General features: G+C 35.0%; 1 protein-coding gene across 1 annotated transcript in view; it reads right to left on the bottom strand.

Moving 5' to 3' along the window:
• The window catches only part of ATR (ATR serine/threonine kinase), a 99,785-nt gene that overhangs the window by 44,570 nt on the left and 36,361 nt on the right, over positions 1-18,854 (bottom strand). Inside the window, exons 19-26 of the mRNA XM_049628717.1 lie at positions 18,525-18,668; positions 16,058-16,151; positions 15,494-15,619; positions 9,698-9,904; positions 8,197-8,310; positions 4,890-5,005; positions 3,110-3,230; positions 1,617-1,754 (exon numbers count right to left, since the gene is read on the bottom strand). Of these exons, the coding sequence (XP_049484674.1) occupies positions 1,617-1,754; positions 3,110-3,230; positions 4,890-5,005; positions 8,197-8,310; positions 9,698-9,904; positions 15,494-15,619; positions 16,058-16,151; positions 18,525-18,668 (1,060 nt within the window). The remainder of the gene's footprint in view (positions 1-1,616; positions 1,755-3,109; positions 3,231-4,889; positions 5,006-8,196; positions 8,311-9,697; positions 9,905-15,493; positions 15,620-16,057; positions 16,152-18,524; positions 18,669-18,854) is intronic.

Below are 18,854 nucleotides of genomic sequence, written 5' to 3'. Positions count from 1 at the left end.
GGGGGGTGGGGGAGAGAGGAAAGTGGGTGATGGGCATTGAGGAGGGCACTTGTTGAGATGAGCACTGGATATTGTATGTAAACCAATTTGACAATTATATATATATATATATATATATATATATATATATATATATATAAAATAAAACACAATATAGAATAAAAAAAAAAGAAAACCAAAACAGAACCAATTGCATTGAAAAATAAAAATGTCGTGGGGCACCTGGGTGGCTCAGTCGGTTAGGTGGACGACTTCAGCTCAGGTCATGATCTTGCGGTTTGAGTTCGAGCCCCACATCGGGCTCTGCGCTGACCGCTCAAAGCCTCGAGCCTGCTTCGGATTTTGTCTCATTCTCTCTCTGCCCCTCCCCCACTTGTGCTCTGTCTCTCAAAAATAAATAAATGTAAAAATTAAAAAATAAAAAAATAAATAAAAATAAATAAAAAATAAAAAAGGTCTAAAAATATACACATTGGGGTGCCTGGGTGGCTCAGTCGGTTAAGTGTCCGACTTTGGCTCAGGTCATGATCTCACAGTTCGTGGGTTCAAGTCCCGCAGCTAGCTCTGTGCTGACAGCTCAGAGCCTGGAGCCTGCTTCGGATTCTGTGTCTCCCTCTCTCTGCCTCTCTCTCTCTCTCCTTCTCTCTCTCTCAAAAATAAAAATATACACATCAAATTAATATCAGTGATGACTTCTGGAAATATGGGATCAGGAATGGTAGTCAAAGGGCACACTTTTACTTGTATAATTCAATTTTTACATTAAGAACATAGTAATATGCTCTTTATGCCATTAAAAATAATAATTTAAAAAACTGCTATATGTATGTGGTTAAAAAATTAAACTTTACAAAATATCATAAAACAAAAAGTAGAGATGCCTAGGTGGCTCAGTCGGTTAAGCATGACTTCAGCTCAGGTCATGATCTGGTGGTTCATGAGTTCAAGCTCTGTGTGAGGCTCTGCATTGACAGCTCAGAACATGGAGCCTGCTTCGGATTCTGTGTGTTCCTCTCTCTCTTTCCTTCCCCTGCTCATGCTCTGTCTCTCTCTCTCAAAAATAAACATTTTAAAAAAATTAAAAAAAATAAAACCAGTAGTAAAATATTCTCCTTTCCCTATCCTAATCCACATTACTGTTTACTATCAGTAATTTCTTATGTCAGTAAAACACTATCAGTAATTTCTTATGTACTCTTTTGTCAAAAAGTTGTATGTATACTGGGGCATATTAATATGTATATATTTTTTAATGTTTATTTTTGAGAGAGAGAGAGTGTGTGAGCTGGGGAGGGGCAGAAAGAGAGAGGGAGACAGAGTGCCTGAAGCAGGCTCTGCACCGACTGCAGGGCTCAAACTCAGGAACCGTGAGATCATGACCTGAGCCAAAGTAGGACACTTAACTGACAGGTGCCCCTACAATATATACTAATTTTCTACACTAAGCATTATATAATTCTTTGATCAATAAAAGGTTAAAAAAGATTTCAGGCATTTAGACATGTACATACATAGCCATATACTGATATACATTTCCTAATATGTAGCTTTTCTAATACTAATTACATCAGACAAATGTTTAGACAAACAGAAACCAAATAGAAGGCATCTCTCACCTCCTGCTGATCTTCTTGATTACAACCCAACAAGACATACACTAGAATATGTGGAAGAAGATAGATAGTCACTTTGAAATCATGTTTCATCATAATGCTACAGCAGGTGAAGATTTTACTGGCAAGATCATGCCGAACCTGTAAACCCAAATGGTTTAGGGACAGTTAAGTAATTTTATACATTTTATTCTATTGATTAATGTAAACACACACACACACACACACACACACACACACACACACACACACGAGATAATTTATCATTGCAGAGTGGGTATTCTCTTATTTAGAGGCATAGAGAATTTCAGACGACCACCTATTTGGTCACTCTAAATAACTCAAAGTGCCTGAACTGCTGCGACCCCTACAGACAATGTCAACCACTTCAAAATAAATGGCCTTCCCCGCCAACCGTTAATTTATGGATGCATCATGTTTTGTTACAGATTAACCTCCCTAATTACAGTATATTTTATTTAGCTAACATTACATTCAGCATATTAACTTCTTGAACACACACATGAGTAACCAAAATGTATACTCTGGGTCAGTACATTAAGTATAAGACTCGCATTTTTAATAAGTAATAAACAGTGATTAACTACAGGAAAAAAAAATGAAAGAAACAAAACTAAATTACTTGGGATTACAATAAAGTTTTATTGGTATGCTCTAACCTTAGATTTGCCAACATTACTGGTCTCTTATAAAATTTAAAGATTTTTTTCCTTCTCAAATATAAACACCTCACTTAACAACAACAACAACCTAAGCTAAATTAAAGATTCCAGATCTGGAAGTAATTAATGCAATGGTATTCTACATTTCACATAATATATGGTCAGTATGTTCATAAAAACATGAAAAACTTTCTTGAAATTATCAGATAAAAATTATTATAATAATATTTTAAAAAATAGAAATATGAATTAAAAACTAAAGTTGTAAATTTTAAATATGCCTTAAGCATTTCTTGGAACACACAGAACCTTTCTATCAGGCATGTAAAAATCTCATATTAGGAAAACATCAGAAATATACCTCTACTTTTTCATGAAGTTTCATTTCTTATAAATGTTTATTTTTATTTTGGATGAAGTTCAGATAATGTATCCTCTTTTAGAAGAAGCCACAAAGGGATGATATATCTTTTTATTATATAAAAAAATCTTTTTATTATGTAATAAGCCTTCAAAATCCATTTACATCGTTTAAACAGTATCGTTTCACAATGTAAAATGAACAGACATAATAGACATTTTGCAAAAAATCATAGTAATGTGCTTGATAAAATAATTACCATTTTACCCAGAAACTAGTAACAGTAGAGAAACTGTTACTTTCTATTAGTGAATGCTTTCTACAAAAATGTCTATCACTATCAGCACAAATACTTCAATGCCTACTATTTGTGCTACATATATTCAGATAGATGTTCTGGTTTCCTTTAGAATTTCTGTTCAGTTAACTAATTCTGATCAGAGTTCTCTTACCTTTGTTATAAGATAACCTGCCCAAGATGCTGACCATTCTGCAAAGTTATTACCTAATTTACTTAAGTAAATTGGCTTCTTTACTCCAGACCAATCTGTTGACTTCTGAGAACTCTTATATCTGTAATTTTGAAAATTTGTTTATTAAAAAGTATATAAATATATATCCACCTGTTTAGAACTTTAGTATAAAACATCTAAGAAACTATTTCAACTCCTTCACTGACTACCCCACTACTGCCTTGCCTTTATTGAAATATGGTTAAAGACACTACTTTTCCTATATCCTTAATAATGGGGTAGGAGATCATTCTTGCATACCCCAAGTACTTCCAAGTATTTGAGTGTGTCTCCTCCTACCTCTCAATGCTCCTTTTAGATCCTTCCAATTTCATTCTTGTGTAATAATGACTTGTTCCTTTGAGGTTCAAGACACCCAGACATATCATTCTCTGCTCTTCATTATGGGCATTCACCAAACTCAGTGATAATCAAACTCACTGATAGCTTTAGTACATCTCTCAGTGTTTTCTTTCTTTCCAAAGTCTACCACCCTGAGTGACTTCAGTGTCTGTCTATACCATCTAATCAAACTCAAACCTTCTCAACAACTTTCTCCTCTACTTCTTTATCAGGGCTCCCTTGTCAATACAAAGAAACTTCTTCACTTCCAAAATGAACTATTTAGATATCTTACTCTATAGCCCTAGTTTCCTCCTAAATTTCCCATTCACCCAGTTATGCTAACACATTGGCTCTTCATCACTGAGATCTTCTGTCCCTTGACCGTGCAAAACTCTCTTGATCTGTAACACCTTCCTTTCATTACCTCTTTCCTTAACCAGCTTGGTCTTTATGGTCCTTCACTTCAAGAACTCTCATTAATATTCTCTACCCACTCCTTTGCCCTACTATCTTTACCAGCTACATCCCTCTGTTTCTACATATAAAAGCTCTAAATTTAAAAGGTTTTATGGGGTGCCTGGGTGGCTCAGTCAGTTGAGCATCCCAGGGTCATGGGATCAAGCCCCCCAACACTAGGCTCTGTGCTGAGCATGGAGCCTGCTTATGATTCTCTCTCTCACTGCCCCTCTCCTACCCTGCTGCTGCTTGGGCTGTCTGACTTAAAAAAAAAAAAAAAAAAAAAAAGTTTCTAAATATAAAGAGGTAACTAGCAAACAAGGCCAGGCACTGTACCAATGCTCAAAGAAGTAAAATAATTTATACATGGTCACATATCTGATAAGCATGTGACCTAGTATACTTCAAATCATAATTTCTAACTAAAATTAATTTATAATTTTATAGATTCAATCAGTGTTAACAAAATTATTAAAATTTAAAGAGATTATAATATACTTTTTTAAAAAGTAGAGGGAGAAAATATCTTCATGAGGAGGTGAAGGGTGAAAATCTAATCTCTAACTGGGGTTTACTAATGACTTTGGAACTAGCTTTAAATTTTTAAGTTTCTATATTAATTACACCTATCAAGAACTTAAACTCATATTTAATTTAAAGTAGATTTTCAAAGTATTACTGACTGAAACAGAAAAATCAATCCTTTTAGCTTTAATAAATTTTAAATAATTAAAATTATAGAATTTAACCAATGCGCAAACTGTAGTTTTTGACAAGATTATAGGCATATTCACAGTGGAAAATACATTATTAGACATACTGAAAATACTTTTAATGGTAAAAAGTTACATCAAAAATAACATTAATTTTATAATGTTAAAAACAATTTTATAAAAATTGTTTTAACGAGTGTACAGACCTAGTATTTAGATGAGGTTCCAGGATTTCCCGAACATGCTCAGGAAATCTCCTCCACAACTGGTGACCTGGGCCATCAGTCTGCATCTCTCTGCAGTCATAAATAGAAAGTAACTCCTACAAATACATATTTTACATTTGTAAATCTTCAGTGAAGTAGATAAACCTTTCTGATCATCAACATTCTACACATAATAGTTACAAAAATAATTTAAAAATATATAGAATTATAAAAGTTGTGAACTTGCTTAGGACATGTATTTCAATGCTTAAAACCATTTAGGTAACTTAGTAAAGGTCCCAAAGCTGTGGTAGTACTTGAACATGAAGGAAGTTTGTGTTCTATATATGTAATATATACGAGAAATAAGATTTTAAGAACTATTTGGAGGAAATACTGGAAATGTCTATATTTGCAGAAGTATAATTTTTAGAATTTAATCTCTTCTGAATTTTAATGAAAGCCACTACAAATCCAAAATAGTTTTAAAAATTCAAGGTATCTCAAATTCTAGGTATAAAATACCGAGCTCAAAACTGTGAATTGGCTGGCTCAGTCAGCAGAACCTGCGACTCTTGATTTCAAGGTTGAGAGTTCAAAACCCACATTGGGGGTAGAGTTTACTTAAAAAAAAATTGTGAAAAAATGCAAACGTTAAAGACCACTTTACTATTCAAGCCCTCAAATTAAATGGTTATATTTTACTTTCCTGAAAATAAAACAAACGGTATTTTATAAATGAAGAAAAAAAAATCTTTGGCTCTAGTATCAATATTCAAAACAAAACAAATATGTTAGGATATTATATCTTCTATCACCTGAGCCCTTTCAATTCCACTGAAAATGACCATATGTAATAGATGTACTATAAGAACTGTCTAGCAAAATATGTACTTTATACTTATATTAGTGTATTTTAGTAAAAGTAAGGAAGTATATGAAAAATTCAAATACAGAAATATCCAGAACCCATTTTCATTTAATTTTAAAATATTTTTAGAGGCGGCTGGGTGGCTCAGTTGGTTAAGCATCCGACTTCGGCTCAGGGCATGATCTCATGCTAAAAGCTCAGAGCCTGGAGCCTGCTTCGGATTCTGTGTCTCCCTCTCTCTCTGCCCCTCCCCTGCTCATGATCTGTCTGTCTCTCAAAAATAAATAAATGTTAAAAAGTTTTTTTTAAATATTATTAAAATTTTGTTTGAAGCCAGCTTTTTTTGATGTTTGGCAAAGTCACTCTAGTTAATAAAAAGCCTCTTTTAATTAGGGAGATCAGCAATTCTTTTTGGGGGTCACCATTTATACTTTCAAAAAGATCAATATACTTACAGTTGTAGACTTTGCTTCATATTTAATTGAAAAACACAGAAGCAATCCAAAAAGACCTCCACAACTTCCACCCACATACCTATCCAGCCTGGCATTATCAGCAGCAGAGCCCATACACTTTCTCTCCTCTTACTACAGATGACTTGCTTTTGTTTTTAATTAAGGCTACCCCTTCCACTTGCAAACTATACTCCACAACTCTTTGCCTATTAAAAATAGTACTCCACCCTCTCTAACTTTTTTTTTCCTTCCCCTTCCCCATGGTCTTCTGTTAAGTTTCTCAGGATCCGCATAAGAGTGAAAACATATGGTATCTGTATAAGTATGACTTATTTCACTTAGCACAACACTCTCCAGTGCCATCCACGTTGCTACAAAAGGCCTTATTTCATTCTTTCTCATTGCCAAGTAGTATTCCATTGTGTATATAAACCACAATTTCTTTATGCATTCATAAGAGACTCTTAAAAACTGAGAATAAACTGAGGGTTGATGGGGGGGTGGGAGGGAAGGGAAAGTGGGTGATGGGCACTGAGGAGGGCACTTGTTGGGATGAGCACTGGGTGTTGTATGGAAACCAATTTGACAATAAAGTTTATATTAAAAAAATAATAAATTTTAAAAAAACGGAAAAAAAAGTATTCGATCAATTCTCTCCCTACATTATCATATTCTCTACTCTGCTGAATTGTTCCCAAGCAACATATAAACATCTGTTATTTTTCCTATCTGCATTCCTCCTTCCTTCCCAGCTACTATCTCATTCTTCCACTCTCCTTTATAGACACTTTCTTGTCTTCTGGAACACCACATTCTCCTACCTTACTGACAGCTCCTTCTCAGTTTTCTTACTTGTTCCCTCCTCTTCTCACTGACCTCTCAATGTCCAGGGCTCAATTACCAGAATCTTTTCACCTGTACTCCCTCCAAGAACACATCCAGGATAATTTTAGATACCATCTCTACAATGAATACCTCCAAATTTATATCTGAAACTCAGACCACTCACCATGAATTCCAGAACTGAATATCTAACAAAACAAAGACATTTTTAATTGAAAAAAATACCATGAAAAAAGACAAGGAACATCAAACTGGAAAAATATTTATGATGTGTGTGACTGACAAAGGGTTAACTTCTATTATATACAAATAAATCTTAAATAGCAATGAAAAATAGCTCTATACCAAAAGAAAAATGGGCAAAGATCATCTAGAAAAAATTCACCAAAAATGCAATAAATACATAAAGGATGATACACCTCTCTTGTAATTAAATACTATTAAAGTAAAATGGTACTATTTTTCATCTGTCACATTGACAAAGATGTAAAATTTTGATACAATGCAGGTTTGTCAAGGAAGCATAAACTGGTAAAACTTTTTTTGATAAAATTTATCAAATGTAAATTCTGTGTTTGCTCTCAGACATATTTTAACCTCTAGATGTTTATATTATTGATATATTCACTCAAGTGCTCGCTGAAGCATTTCTCTCAAAAGCAAAACACTGAATATATCCTAAATGTGTTAAATAAATTTCTTAAATTTGTTAAATAAATTTCTTTCCAGTGACTTAATATTCAATATGGATGTACCATAATTATGGTACATCCATATTGAATATTAAGTCACTGGAAAGAATGAATTAGAGATCTATGTACTGACATGGAAAATAACCCAAGACAGACTTTTGAACACAAAAGAAAATCAAGTTACAGAACATGAAGTAATATGATCTCTTTGTTTGGTGAAGACATATAGATTTGTTAAATAAATATATAGAAAATTTTCCAAAGTACCTATAATAATCTGTTAAGAGGGTACATTTCTGTACTGTGAAATTTTATCATGAACTTATGATAATTTTGAACTTTGATAATGAAAATGACAGTTTAAAAAAATAAGTTTCCAAAGTATACATTTACAACTTATCAGAATTCAGTAATGTAAAACCAGTACTGACTATACACATTCTTACCTGAATGGCATAAGCAGCTGAATCTTGAGCCCGACTGTTATCGGCATATGCAAGGTAAGCTCTTGTAAGTTCCATCAATAATCCATAGGCAAAGTTTGAATCTTCTACTCCAGTCTCAATAAAAACAAGAAAAAAACAAAGGTAAGGTGTATCAATTTTTTACACTGTACCGTGCCTTATGTAATTAATTTAACTTAGTTACCTAAGTGAATTTAACTTAGAAAAGGAAAGGACATTAAGAGTCAAACTAAGTGTGGTACCAAGGCTAAAACATAATCTGTGGCCAAGAAGCCCAACCTAAGGCTGTTTAGGCTATTAATAAAGGGCATTTGAATCATTCAACTTTTGCAAAGCTCCAAGTTTCATTTTTTGTTTTACTGTTGTTGTTGAAGATTTTATTTTTAAGTAATAGCTACACCCAATGTGAGCCTTGAACTAATGACCCCAAGATCAAGCGTTGCATTTTAATCCTTAAAAAGAAAACTGCAGGGGCACCTGGGTGGTTCAGTTGGTTGAGTGCCCAACTCTTGGTTTTGGCTCAAGTCATGATCCCAGGGTTAGGAGACTGAGCCCACAGTGGGCTCCACGCAAGTGTGAAGGCTGCACTTAAGGTTCTCTCCCTCTGTCCCTCTCCCCAGCTTGTGCGCGCTCTCTCTCAAGTAAGAAAACAACAAAAAACCCCAGAAAATTATATATAAAGCATTTCCTCAATTGCATTTTGTAGAAGCCCAGTCATTTGAGACACTCCAAGAAATAATTTTAACAAACCCTCCTCTTGGAGACTGACAGTGTGCATACTAAGTGATACAGATGCTCTGTTTGATTTGGTTTTAGAGGATTTCCCAAACTCATTTGACCATGGCAACTTTTTATACACTATTAGGACACCCTGGGAAATTAGTTTCCCATGAAAACACTTAGCAACAGTGTTGAAATTTTAATATTTAAATAATCAATTAGGTTTTAACTATTATCATTAGATTGGAAGCTTTTTTATTTATTCATTTTATTTATTTATTAATTTTTGAGAGAAAGAGTGCACGCACACAAGCAGAGTAGAGAGGCAGAGGGAGAGAGGGAGAGAGGGAGAGAGGGAGAGAGGGAAGGGGAGGGAGAGGGAGAGGGAGAGACAGAGAGAGGGAGAGAGAAGCCCAAGTAGGCTCCATACTCAGCGTGGAGCCCAATGTGGGCTTGATCCCATGACCCTGGGATCATGATCTGAGCTGAAATCAAGAGTAGGGCACTCAACCAACCAGGCACCCCTAGGTTGGGAAGCTTTTTAAAAAGAACACAGCACACTAGTCTGGACTCCTACTTTATTACAGTTTTTGGCTCTAGATCTCTGTAATAGTATTAAGGAAAAAATTTAGAAGTTACCTAAATTGTCTAGTTTAGATCACGGTGCCACTAAGGATAACCTGAACAGTTCTTTGTAAATGAAATATAGAAATTTGAATAGGACAGAGAACTCTTCTTGTCATCCCAAATTACCATTACTTACCACAAATGTAAAATCTTTTCCTTGGCTTTCAGTTGTTGAGAAATCTAGTCGACCTGGATCTACTGCCCCCAATTCCCCTAAACATTCCCCACAGAGCAACCGAGCTTGAGAGTTTGCATCCTGGCAACCTTTCAAAAGCACCGTTACCAGCTGGGAGATAACAGGTTCCACTGTTTCACTATCTGTTGCATATTTTATCAGTTTTTCCTAAAAGTAGAAAGAAAATTGTACATAATTTTCACAAACTAGTATATTTTCCTAACTAGAAAGCTTAAAAATATTAAGGAATACCTGACATAAACACTGACAAAATTAAATTCCTGTATCTGCAGTATTTTCAGCTAGTTTTTGATGAGTTCACATAACATAGTTCACAACATATTCTGTAGGAACATTGTTTTAGAAATTTTTAATCCTTAATCCATTAAACAGTTCCTATTATTATACTAGTATACAAAAATAAATAAGACACAGACTTATCCCAATGAGTTCACAGTCTAAGGGGAAAATAGATGTGCAAATAAGTAATTAAAATACCATATGATATGTATAATAGCAAATACATTTAGAAGGAAAGGAAGCAATGAAGAAGATGAAAAAGAACTCAGAATAACTTTTCAAGGACAGTGGACAGATATTCACGTAAGTCAACAAGGAAGAGCTATTAGGTAAAACAAGAAGACTGAAAAGTATATTAAAAAACTAGGTAGAGAAGGACCAAAAATGGGGAAATGGTTCAGTGGTGGTGATAAAACAATATGTTGGTCCATGTAATCTTTTTTCATCAATCTCCTGAGGATGCTGAAAACCTGTCAAGTAAGAAGAGACTATTTTCAAGCCAATGGAAATTCACATACTGTACTCGTGTAACCACTTAGGAACTACTTCTTTTATAGTATTTTCTCTCTCGCAAAAGTAAAGCATACGTGAACATCTCAAACTTCATGTTGAAACTATGGTTCAAATTAGAGTAATCACTTCAAAAGAAAAATGAAAAGCCATTTTAACTCTTCCACAGCCTTTGGCAGTCTATCACTTAAATAACATTATAGGTTAATTCAGGCATAAATACCTGAAAAATGAGCTCATAATAAAAATAGCAAAACTAATATATGAAATTATAAACATTTACTCACTTGCTAAAACTAGAAAATATAAGGTCACTTTATTTGGCAGAGATAAATGCAGTTCAATGTAATACATGTTATGAAACACTAAATGAAAAGTAAAATACACTTATCTCCTATGTACTTAAAAATGTTTTCACTTCACTTTTAGGTTAAATTGATTTTTATTTTTCAGCAAAGATACTGAATTCCAAAAGAGTTTTAAAAATGAGTGTGTGTTCACTGCCTCTATTTAAAAATGCTTTTTGAAATAAGCCATACAGAGACAGATACCATATGGTTTCACTCTTATGTGGATCCTGAGAAATTTAACAGAAACCCATGGGAGAGGGGAAGGAAAAAAAAAAAAAAAGAGGTTAGAGTGGAAGAGAGTCAAAGCATAAGAGACTCTTAAAAACTGAGAACAAACTGAGGGTTGATGTGGGGTGGGAGGGAGGGGAGGGTGGGTGATGGGTATTGAGGAGGGCACCTTTTGGGATGAGCACTGGGTGTTGTATGGAAACCAATTTGACAATAAACTTCATATAATGAAAAAATAAATAAATAAATAAATAAAAATAAAAATGCTTTTTAACATTCAGACCCAATTTTATCATTTTCCAAATGCCTAATGAGTTGTTAAAAGAAATCTGTTTGCTCTAATTATTTGAAATACCATTTTTATCATACCCTAAATGTCCATTTACATAAAGGTCTACATTTGAACTTTCTATTCTTTCCCCCTGGTGTGTTTATTCATGCACCAGAATCATATTGTATTAACTATAGAGGCTGTAGAGTATGGTAATGTCTGGTAGAGATACTAAACCCTCATGGTTACTTTTTCCCCTCAGAGTTTTCTTAGCTATTTTTATGTTGATTTTCCCATATAAGCACTGGTATGAACTTTTGTTTTTCTAAATTTTTTTTAATGTCTATTTATTTTTAAGAGACAGAGAGCACAATCAGGAGAGGGGCAGAAGACAAAGAGAGATACGGAATCTGAAGTAGGCTCCAGGCTCTGAGCTGTCAGCACAGAGCCCAATGTGGGGCTTGAACCCATGAACTATGAGATTATGACCTGAGCTGAAGTCAGATGCTTAACCGAGTGACCCAGCTGGGCACCCCTAGTCTGAACTTTTCTAGTTAACAAAAACAAGCAACTTGTTGGCATTCTTTTGGGATAGCATTAAATTTATAAATTAATCTAGAGAGAACTGAAATCTTTGTAATATTGAGTCAACCTAACAGATAAATAAGGGATAGTTTCCATTTGCTTAAACCTACTACCTTTTTGTGTCTTTCAGGGTTTTTCTTTATTGGTTTATCCATTTCTCATTATGCTTATTACTAAGCATATTATCTTTTTCTGTTACTGTTGTAAATTGGGTCTTCCAACAAATCTTCCACCTAGTTATTGCTTATTATATAAAAGTTATTTTTTATATGTTGATTTTATATCCTACCTTACTGAATTAGCTTTCTCATCTGAGTAGTTTTATTGATAATTCCCTATAGTTTTTCAACTATAATAGCATATCATCTGCCCAACATATGTCCTTCTGGGATTTTACCACAGAAAATCACTTCAACCTGAGTACCATCAGTGATCAGAAAGATCTTAGATGGTTGTTCAGTTTTATCTATAGTCTGATTTTTCTAACATAGAAGAAAAAATTCCCTGCTATCCACTGACCTTAGGTATCCTTTATATCCCTCAAAAACGGATTCTTCCTTACAAGTAAGAAGCATAAACTGTCATTTCTTTAATGTCAATGACCCTCTGGGGGCTACCCATTAAAACAAGGCTTTTGCAGGGGCGCCTGTGTGGCTCAGTTGGTTGAGTAACTGACTTCAGCTCAGGTCATGATCACAGTTCATGGGTTCAAGCCCCACATCGGGCTCTGTGCTGATGGCTCAGAGCTTGGAGCCTGCTTTGGATTCTGTGTCTCCTTCTCTCTCTGCCCCTCCCCTGCTCATGCTGTGTCTCTCTCTCTCAAAAATAAACAAACATTAAAATAAATAAAAAAATAAATTTAGAACAAAGCTTTTTCAGGGTCAGTCCATCAAAAAGGTCAAGTATAGAAGGCTACAGCAGCCATCCTATCAACTGTCATAGCATCTTTTATGGTTTCCTTTTTCATTACATTATACCCAATTGTTTGTTTAGCCAGTTTTACCACAATTTTAGCTCTATTTATTTAAAGCACCTCCTTTCAAGATATTCCTGAAGTATCTTTTCCTCTCCCTCTGGTTAAGAACTGAACTTTTATAAGAATATCTTTTGCATTTGCTCTCTCATGGACTCTCACAGCATCTACTACAAAGACTCTTTGACTTCGAACCCTGTTTTCTTATATCAGTTTCTTGTTCAGGTATTGCTACAGGTTCAGCCATCCTCTAGAGCTGCAATGTCCAATATGATAGCCACCATCCACATGAGGCTATTTAAATTTAAACTAAGAAAAATTAAATAAAATTAAATACCTAGTTCCTTATCATACACTTTAAGTGCTCAGGAGAGCCACATGTGGCTAGCAGCTATAACTGGACAGTGCAGATACAGAACATTTCCATCCTCATAGAAAATTCTTTTGGATAGCACTATTCTAGAACTTATCTGAATTGCTTTCAACACTGATGTTACTTTCTTGTCATAGGTGGGGGGGAAAAACCCACTTCCTTCTCTCTTTTTTTGTAGGTGTTTTAGGCCAGTGGGGATACGGCTACAAAGACATGTATCTCTGGATTCCTTCCCTTCTTTTCTTATCTTCGCTGGTTCCTCCAAGCCATTATCTTTAGTTTTCTTACTAACCTAAAGTAAATTTATCCAGCTATAAATTGATTCTAAACTAAATTAACCTGTACTTAAAAATACCCAATAACAATCTATGGACATTACATCTTACTCACACTACTTTATGTGACATTCAAGGCTCTTGTAAGTACATTTACGTTCTTACTATGCCTAGCTAATCTATTAGCACTGGGGCTTTACATTGAAGGAAGGCTTGTTAGGGTATTACCACGTGTGATTTTTGTTTTGTGACACAGGTGGAAAAGTTGGGCAGCTGTGGCTTTTCCCTAAGAATATAAGCAATTTCCTTAAGTTCTCAGATTTAGTCATTTACATCTAAGAAGTGATAATCCATACAAAGTTTCCTAATATTTGATCAGGACCATATCATCCACTTAGAAACAACCTAAACTAGGAAACCTCTAGGCCAAGAGGAGAAATCCTCTGCTATTCATAAATCCCTATATAAAATAAAAAGCTAAAAGCCCTTTAAATTACCTGAGGGGCGCCTGGGTGGCGCAGTCGGTTAAGCGTCCGACTTCAGCCAGGTCATGATCTCGCGGTCTGTGAGTTCAAGCCCCGCGTCAGGCTCTGGGCTGATGGCTCGGAGCCTGGAGCCTGTTTCCGATTCTGTGTCTCCCTCTCTCTCTGCCCCTCCCCCGTTCATGCTCTGTCTCTCTCTGTCCCAAAAATAAATAAAAAACGTTGGAAAAAAAATAAAAAATAAAAATAAATAAATAAATAAATAAATTACCTGAAACCCAGGTAGAGGTTTGGGGCAAGGTGTAAGCACAGAGTAGTTTTGATGAAGTAAGTGCAGGGCAGGGAATGAAGTAATTACATGCCCTGTAATTGGCAATGTGGATTCAGTTAGGCGAGTATAAAACCTACATTCAAGGAGATTCAAGGCTCCTCACCTATGGTAGGACCATTTCCACATAAGCTGCTACCCACATTGGTCACACAAGTTCACTGACCCAGAAGTCAGAAAGAGAGAAAGAGAGAGAAAGAGAGAGATAGAGAGAGAGAAAAGGAGAGCATGAGTGGGATAGGGGCAGAGAGAGAGGGAGACACAGAATCTGAAGTGGGCTCTAGGCTCTGAGCTGTCAGCACAGAGTCTGACATGGGGCTCGAACTCACAAACCATGAGATCATGACCTGAGTTGAAGTTGGACACTGAACTGACAGAACCACCCAGGCAGCCCACCATCATGTATATCTTTCGTCCTAAGTAACTTAAATGCTTCCTTTTATGATGAAAACAAACATAACCTGGTTTAATCCCCTAACTCATGAGAGTGTTAGGCTTTCACATCTTATAAACTCTTGATATGCAAAAATGAGTACCTCAGTTAATTTTTGTCTATTTTATAGCCTTACAGTGATCTAGTACTTTAAACACCAGTTCTCACGGTCATCAAGGTTAGAGCCAATCTACGGTATGTTGCCCAAGAAAAGAATAAACTTCACTGGCATCATAAAAGAGTAAACTTAAAAATTTAGTTTCTTTAAAACAAGAAGTTAATTCAGTCAAAATGTAAAATGGCAAAATTACTGAGATTTTATATGACGAGTATCTATAGGAGATTATATGAGAAGACACACGAACTGCTGCTATTGTGTACACACACACTCTTACTCAGGAAGATGCAGTAACCAAAAGACAACTGTCAAATTATGACCCTTCAAAACAACAACAAAAAACTCTGCAAATCCCCAGTATTCAACCTCAAAAGGGATCTCATGGATTAGTAATTCTAAGATCTGATAATCTTGGTAAAATAAGAATTACTTCTTTCATTGAATCTACTGAAACTCAAGCAAATATGCCAACCTGTCATCTTTTCTTTGAGCTTCCTACATTTCTATAGCTTTTTAATTATTTTAGTATACCTGATTTTTATACAAAGTTTCCTTCAAGCTCGTAAGAGCATGAATACGAACATCTACATTTTCATGTTGAATTGCTCTCATGGATAGTTGAAGAGTTGTCTGAAGATCAGTACTCTCAGAGGTCTCCTATATAAAGAACACAGAGATACACCTTATCAGTTAATGACTTCAAAAACCACAATTTCATGCCATGACAATTTCATACCATAGTTTGTAGCACAACATAACTAGAATCCTCCCACAGCTTTTCAGGGCATGAAGCTATGGCAGCTTCTTCTTTGGGGGACTGTAAGTAGGGACATAGTAATCTGGGAAGTAAGGGCACAAGTACTGTATTATTTGCTTTCTATGTAAAAATCTATGTAATCCAATAACGTCTTTGACCTAAATACTGAAATTCCCTTCTAAAAAAAGTATCATAGCTGTGATAGGATTATCTAATCATAAAAATAGCCATTGGAATATGACTATATTATTCCTAGATGTGATTCTACAGAACCTCTGTTCAATGTATTGGAATTTGGGAACAATTTTGCCCTAAGACATAAATTAAAAATTAAATACCTTTCTGTATTCCTGTAGAACTGCTTTTATCTTTTTTAATTCTGGATGATCAGGTAAAAAATATATTTCATGAAGAAAATCTTGCACAGCATCCCTAATAGTTAATTGGAAAACAAAAAAATTATATGCAAAGAGTATGAATAGTAAAAAAAAATAAAGCAGAGGTTGAAACTATAGCCAATTTAAGTCACACTGAAAAGTGCTAGTGGGGGTGCCTGGCTGGCTCAGTCAGTAGGGTATGTGACTCTTGATCTTGGGGTCATGAGTTCAAGCCCCAGTAAGGGTGTGTGTGTGTAGAGATTACTTAAAAATAAAACAAAAAAATCTTTAAAAAAAAAAGTGCTAGTGGATTAGTGATGTGCAAAATATTCTTCCTAACCATGTCTAGTGGTTAATAGTGGCAAATAATCAAATCTAAGAAAATCACCCTGTTGTAGTAGGTTATGTTGGTGGCCCAAAATAAACTCTACTTCTTCACAGTCACTTCCTCTTCAATTTAGGCTAGCTGTGTGACTTGCTTTAACAAACAAAATGTGGCAAAATAAACGCTGTGCCAACTTAAGGCCGATGTGTTAAAAAGGTTTGGCAACTTCTGGTTTGGTGCCCATCAGAGACCTAAGTCACCATATAAGGTCACCAGCATGGACAAGCTACATGAAAAAAGAGAGGCTCCAAGAGTACATGGAAAGAGACAGAAACTCAGTCAAGTCTACCTGCTGGCTGACTGCAGCCACACCAGTGACTACTGGCAAGACCAACCAAAGAATCTATTGCTGAACCCAGTCCAGATTGCAAAATTATGAGTAAATAAAAATGCTTGTCACTTTAAGACACTTGATCTTAGAGCGGTTCATAGTGCAGCAATAGATAGCCAAACCCAACCTTAAAACACAAATTCTCATAAAGAATTTGAAAAAAACATATAAATCTTATTGAGGCTACAATTTTTAATTTGCATCAAATATAATACTCTATCTGAATCCCAATAATAGATTTCTAAATTCTAGTCTTCATTCACTTATGCCACAAATACATATCAAGTAACTATCATATGCCACTATGTGTTGGACACTAGTGATATAAAAATAAAGGAAGCTGAAAAAAATTTCTTTATTCAGGGAGCTTAAGGTGTTCTAACTAGCACGAAATGAAGGAGAGATTTTTTTTTAAATTTTTTTTTTTTTTAACATTTTATTTTATTTTTGAGACACAGAGAGACAGAGTATGAACAGGGTAGGGGCAGAGAGAGAGGGAGACACAGAATCTGAAATGGGCTCCAGGCTCTGAGCTGTCAGCACAGAGCCCGACGCAGGGCTCGAACTCACGGACCGTGAGATCATGACCCGAGCCGAAGTCGGACGCTTAACCGACTGAGCCACCCAGGCGCCCCAAGGAGAGATTTTTTTATATGAAAAGGTAGAGAAATAACTGCTGCATAATAAAAAGCACTGATACACTATTTATATAATAATCCAAAAGTATTTGAAAGGTGATCTACATCAGTGTTTATGTTGTTCTATCATACTCAAAATATCAAAAGCACTTTATTGAAAAAATCCCTACATTAATCTTTTCTTCTGTACCTTTTCCCTGCTTAGACAGTTATTGAAAATGATTAATGGGAATAGCAGTAGCATGTGTGTGGGTGGGTAAGCAGGTAAATAAGTAATACTTAAACCCTTTTCAGAAACAAAAAACTACAACATGTAACAGTAAACGCAAACACAGAAACAACTTCAAAATGCATACAAATTCTAGGCTAAATTAGCAGCTGGTTTGAAATACAAAAATGGGAGTAATGTACGTTCTTCATACAGGTAAGCTACAGCACAGTCTGTTTTGGAAAATCTTGAGAAAAGGTTTTAAGAAATAAGATGTGACCAGATTTTGGAAAGCCTTGAACATCAAGATAAGCAATTTGAAATTCATCAATTAGTAAGTGGGAGAATCACAAAATGTCTCCATATGCTGGAATAAATTGATAAAAGAGATGTTTTTAAATATGAACAATATGAAGAAATGGAATAAAAGCCTAAAGGAAGGGAGGCTGGTTAAGAGATTAATGCAATGAAGTAATAAGAGTTTCAACTAAGGAAAGTTATAGAAAGTAGGTGAACATTCCTCTTAACCTTTTTCATATTCAACTTTTAAGCATGAGAAGAAAGGTAAATTTAGCCTCACTTCTTTCAAAACTGATGAAAATAATTTTGACTTGTTGATCTACTAATGTTTTAAATACTATAATGAATCAATGTCACAACTGAAATAGTATCAGTTCGATATGCACTGACTTAACGCATGTCAATTTTTTTTTAAAGCGTGTCAATTATTTTTGTCTGATGGACTCTCAATTAAAAAGAATGTGACCAATTCCACATTACCAGTAGCAATCCTAATATCCTGAGACATAAATATACAGTAATAAAAAGTTGTAATCTTTACTATTAATTTCTATTACAATAAATACCTGTTTTCAATTATGAGGTAGTGAAATATAGCTGCAGTTTCTTTAGGCTGGATGTGTATGAGAGGCAACAAAGCTACTATCACATGACTGAGAAGGGAACCAAGATAAGCATGGTCCAGGCAACGAACAAAGCAATCCCAAGCTCTATGTGAAAAAATAAATAAAAGTTAAAAATCACATTATTTTTATTATTAGTAAATCTCCATCAATGAGTTATTAGCTGGGCAAACAATGATACATACAAATATTAAGATTACAAGGCAGCTGTAAAAATGGAATAAAGATCAGTACTATATATGCAAACAGTGATTTCTTTAATGCATCAAGTCA

Source organism: Panthera uncia, chromosome C2 (genome assembly GCF_023721935.1).
Source record: "Panthera uncia isolate 11264 chromosome C2, Puncia_PCG_1.0, whole genome shotgun sequence".
In the NCBI taxonomy this organism is placed as follows: domain Eukaryota; kingdom Metazoa; phylum Chordata; class Mammalia; order Carnivora; family Felidae; genus Panthera; species Panthera uncia.
The sequence above is the reverse complement of the archived record's forward strand: the minus strand, read 5'-3'. Positions and strand labels throughout refer to the sequence as shown.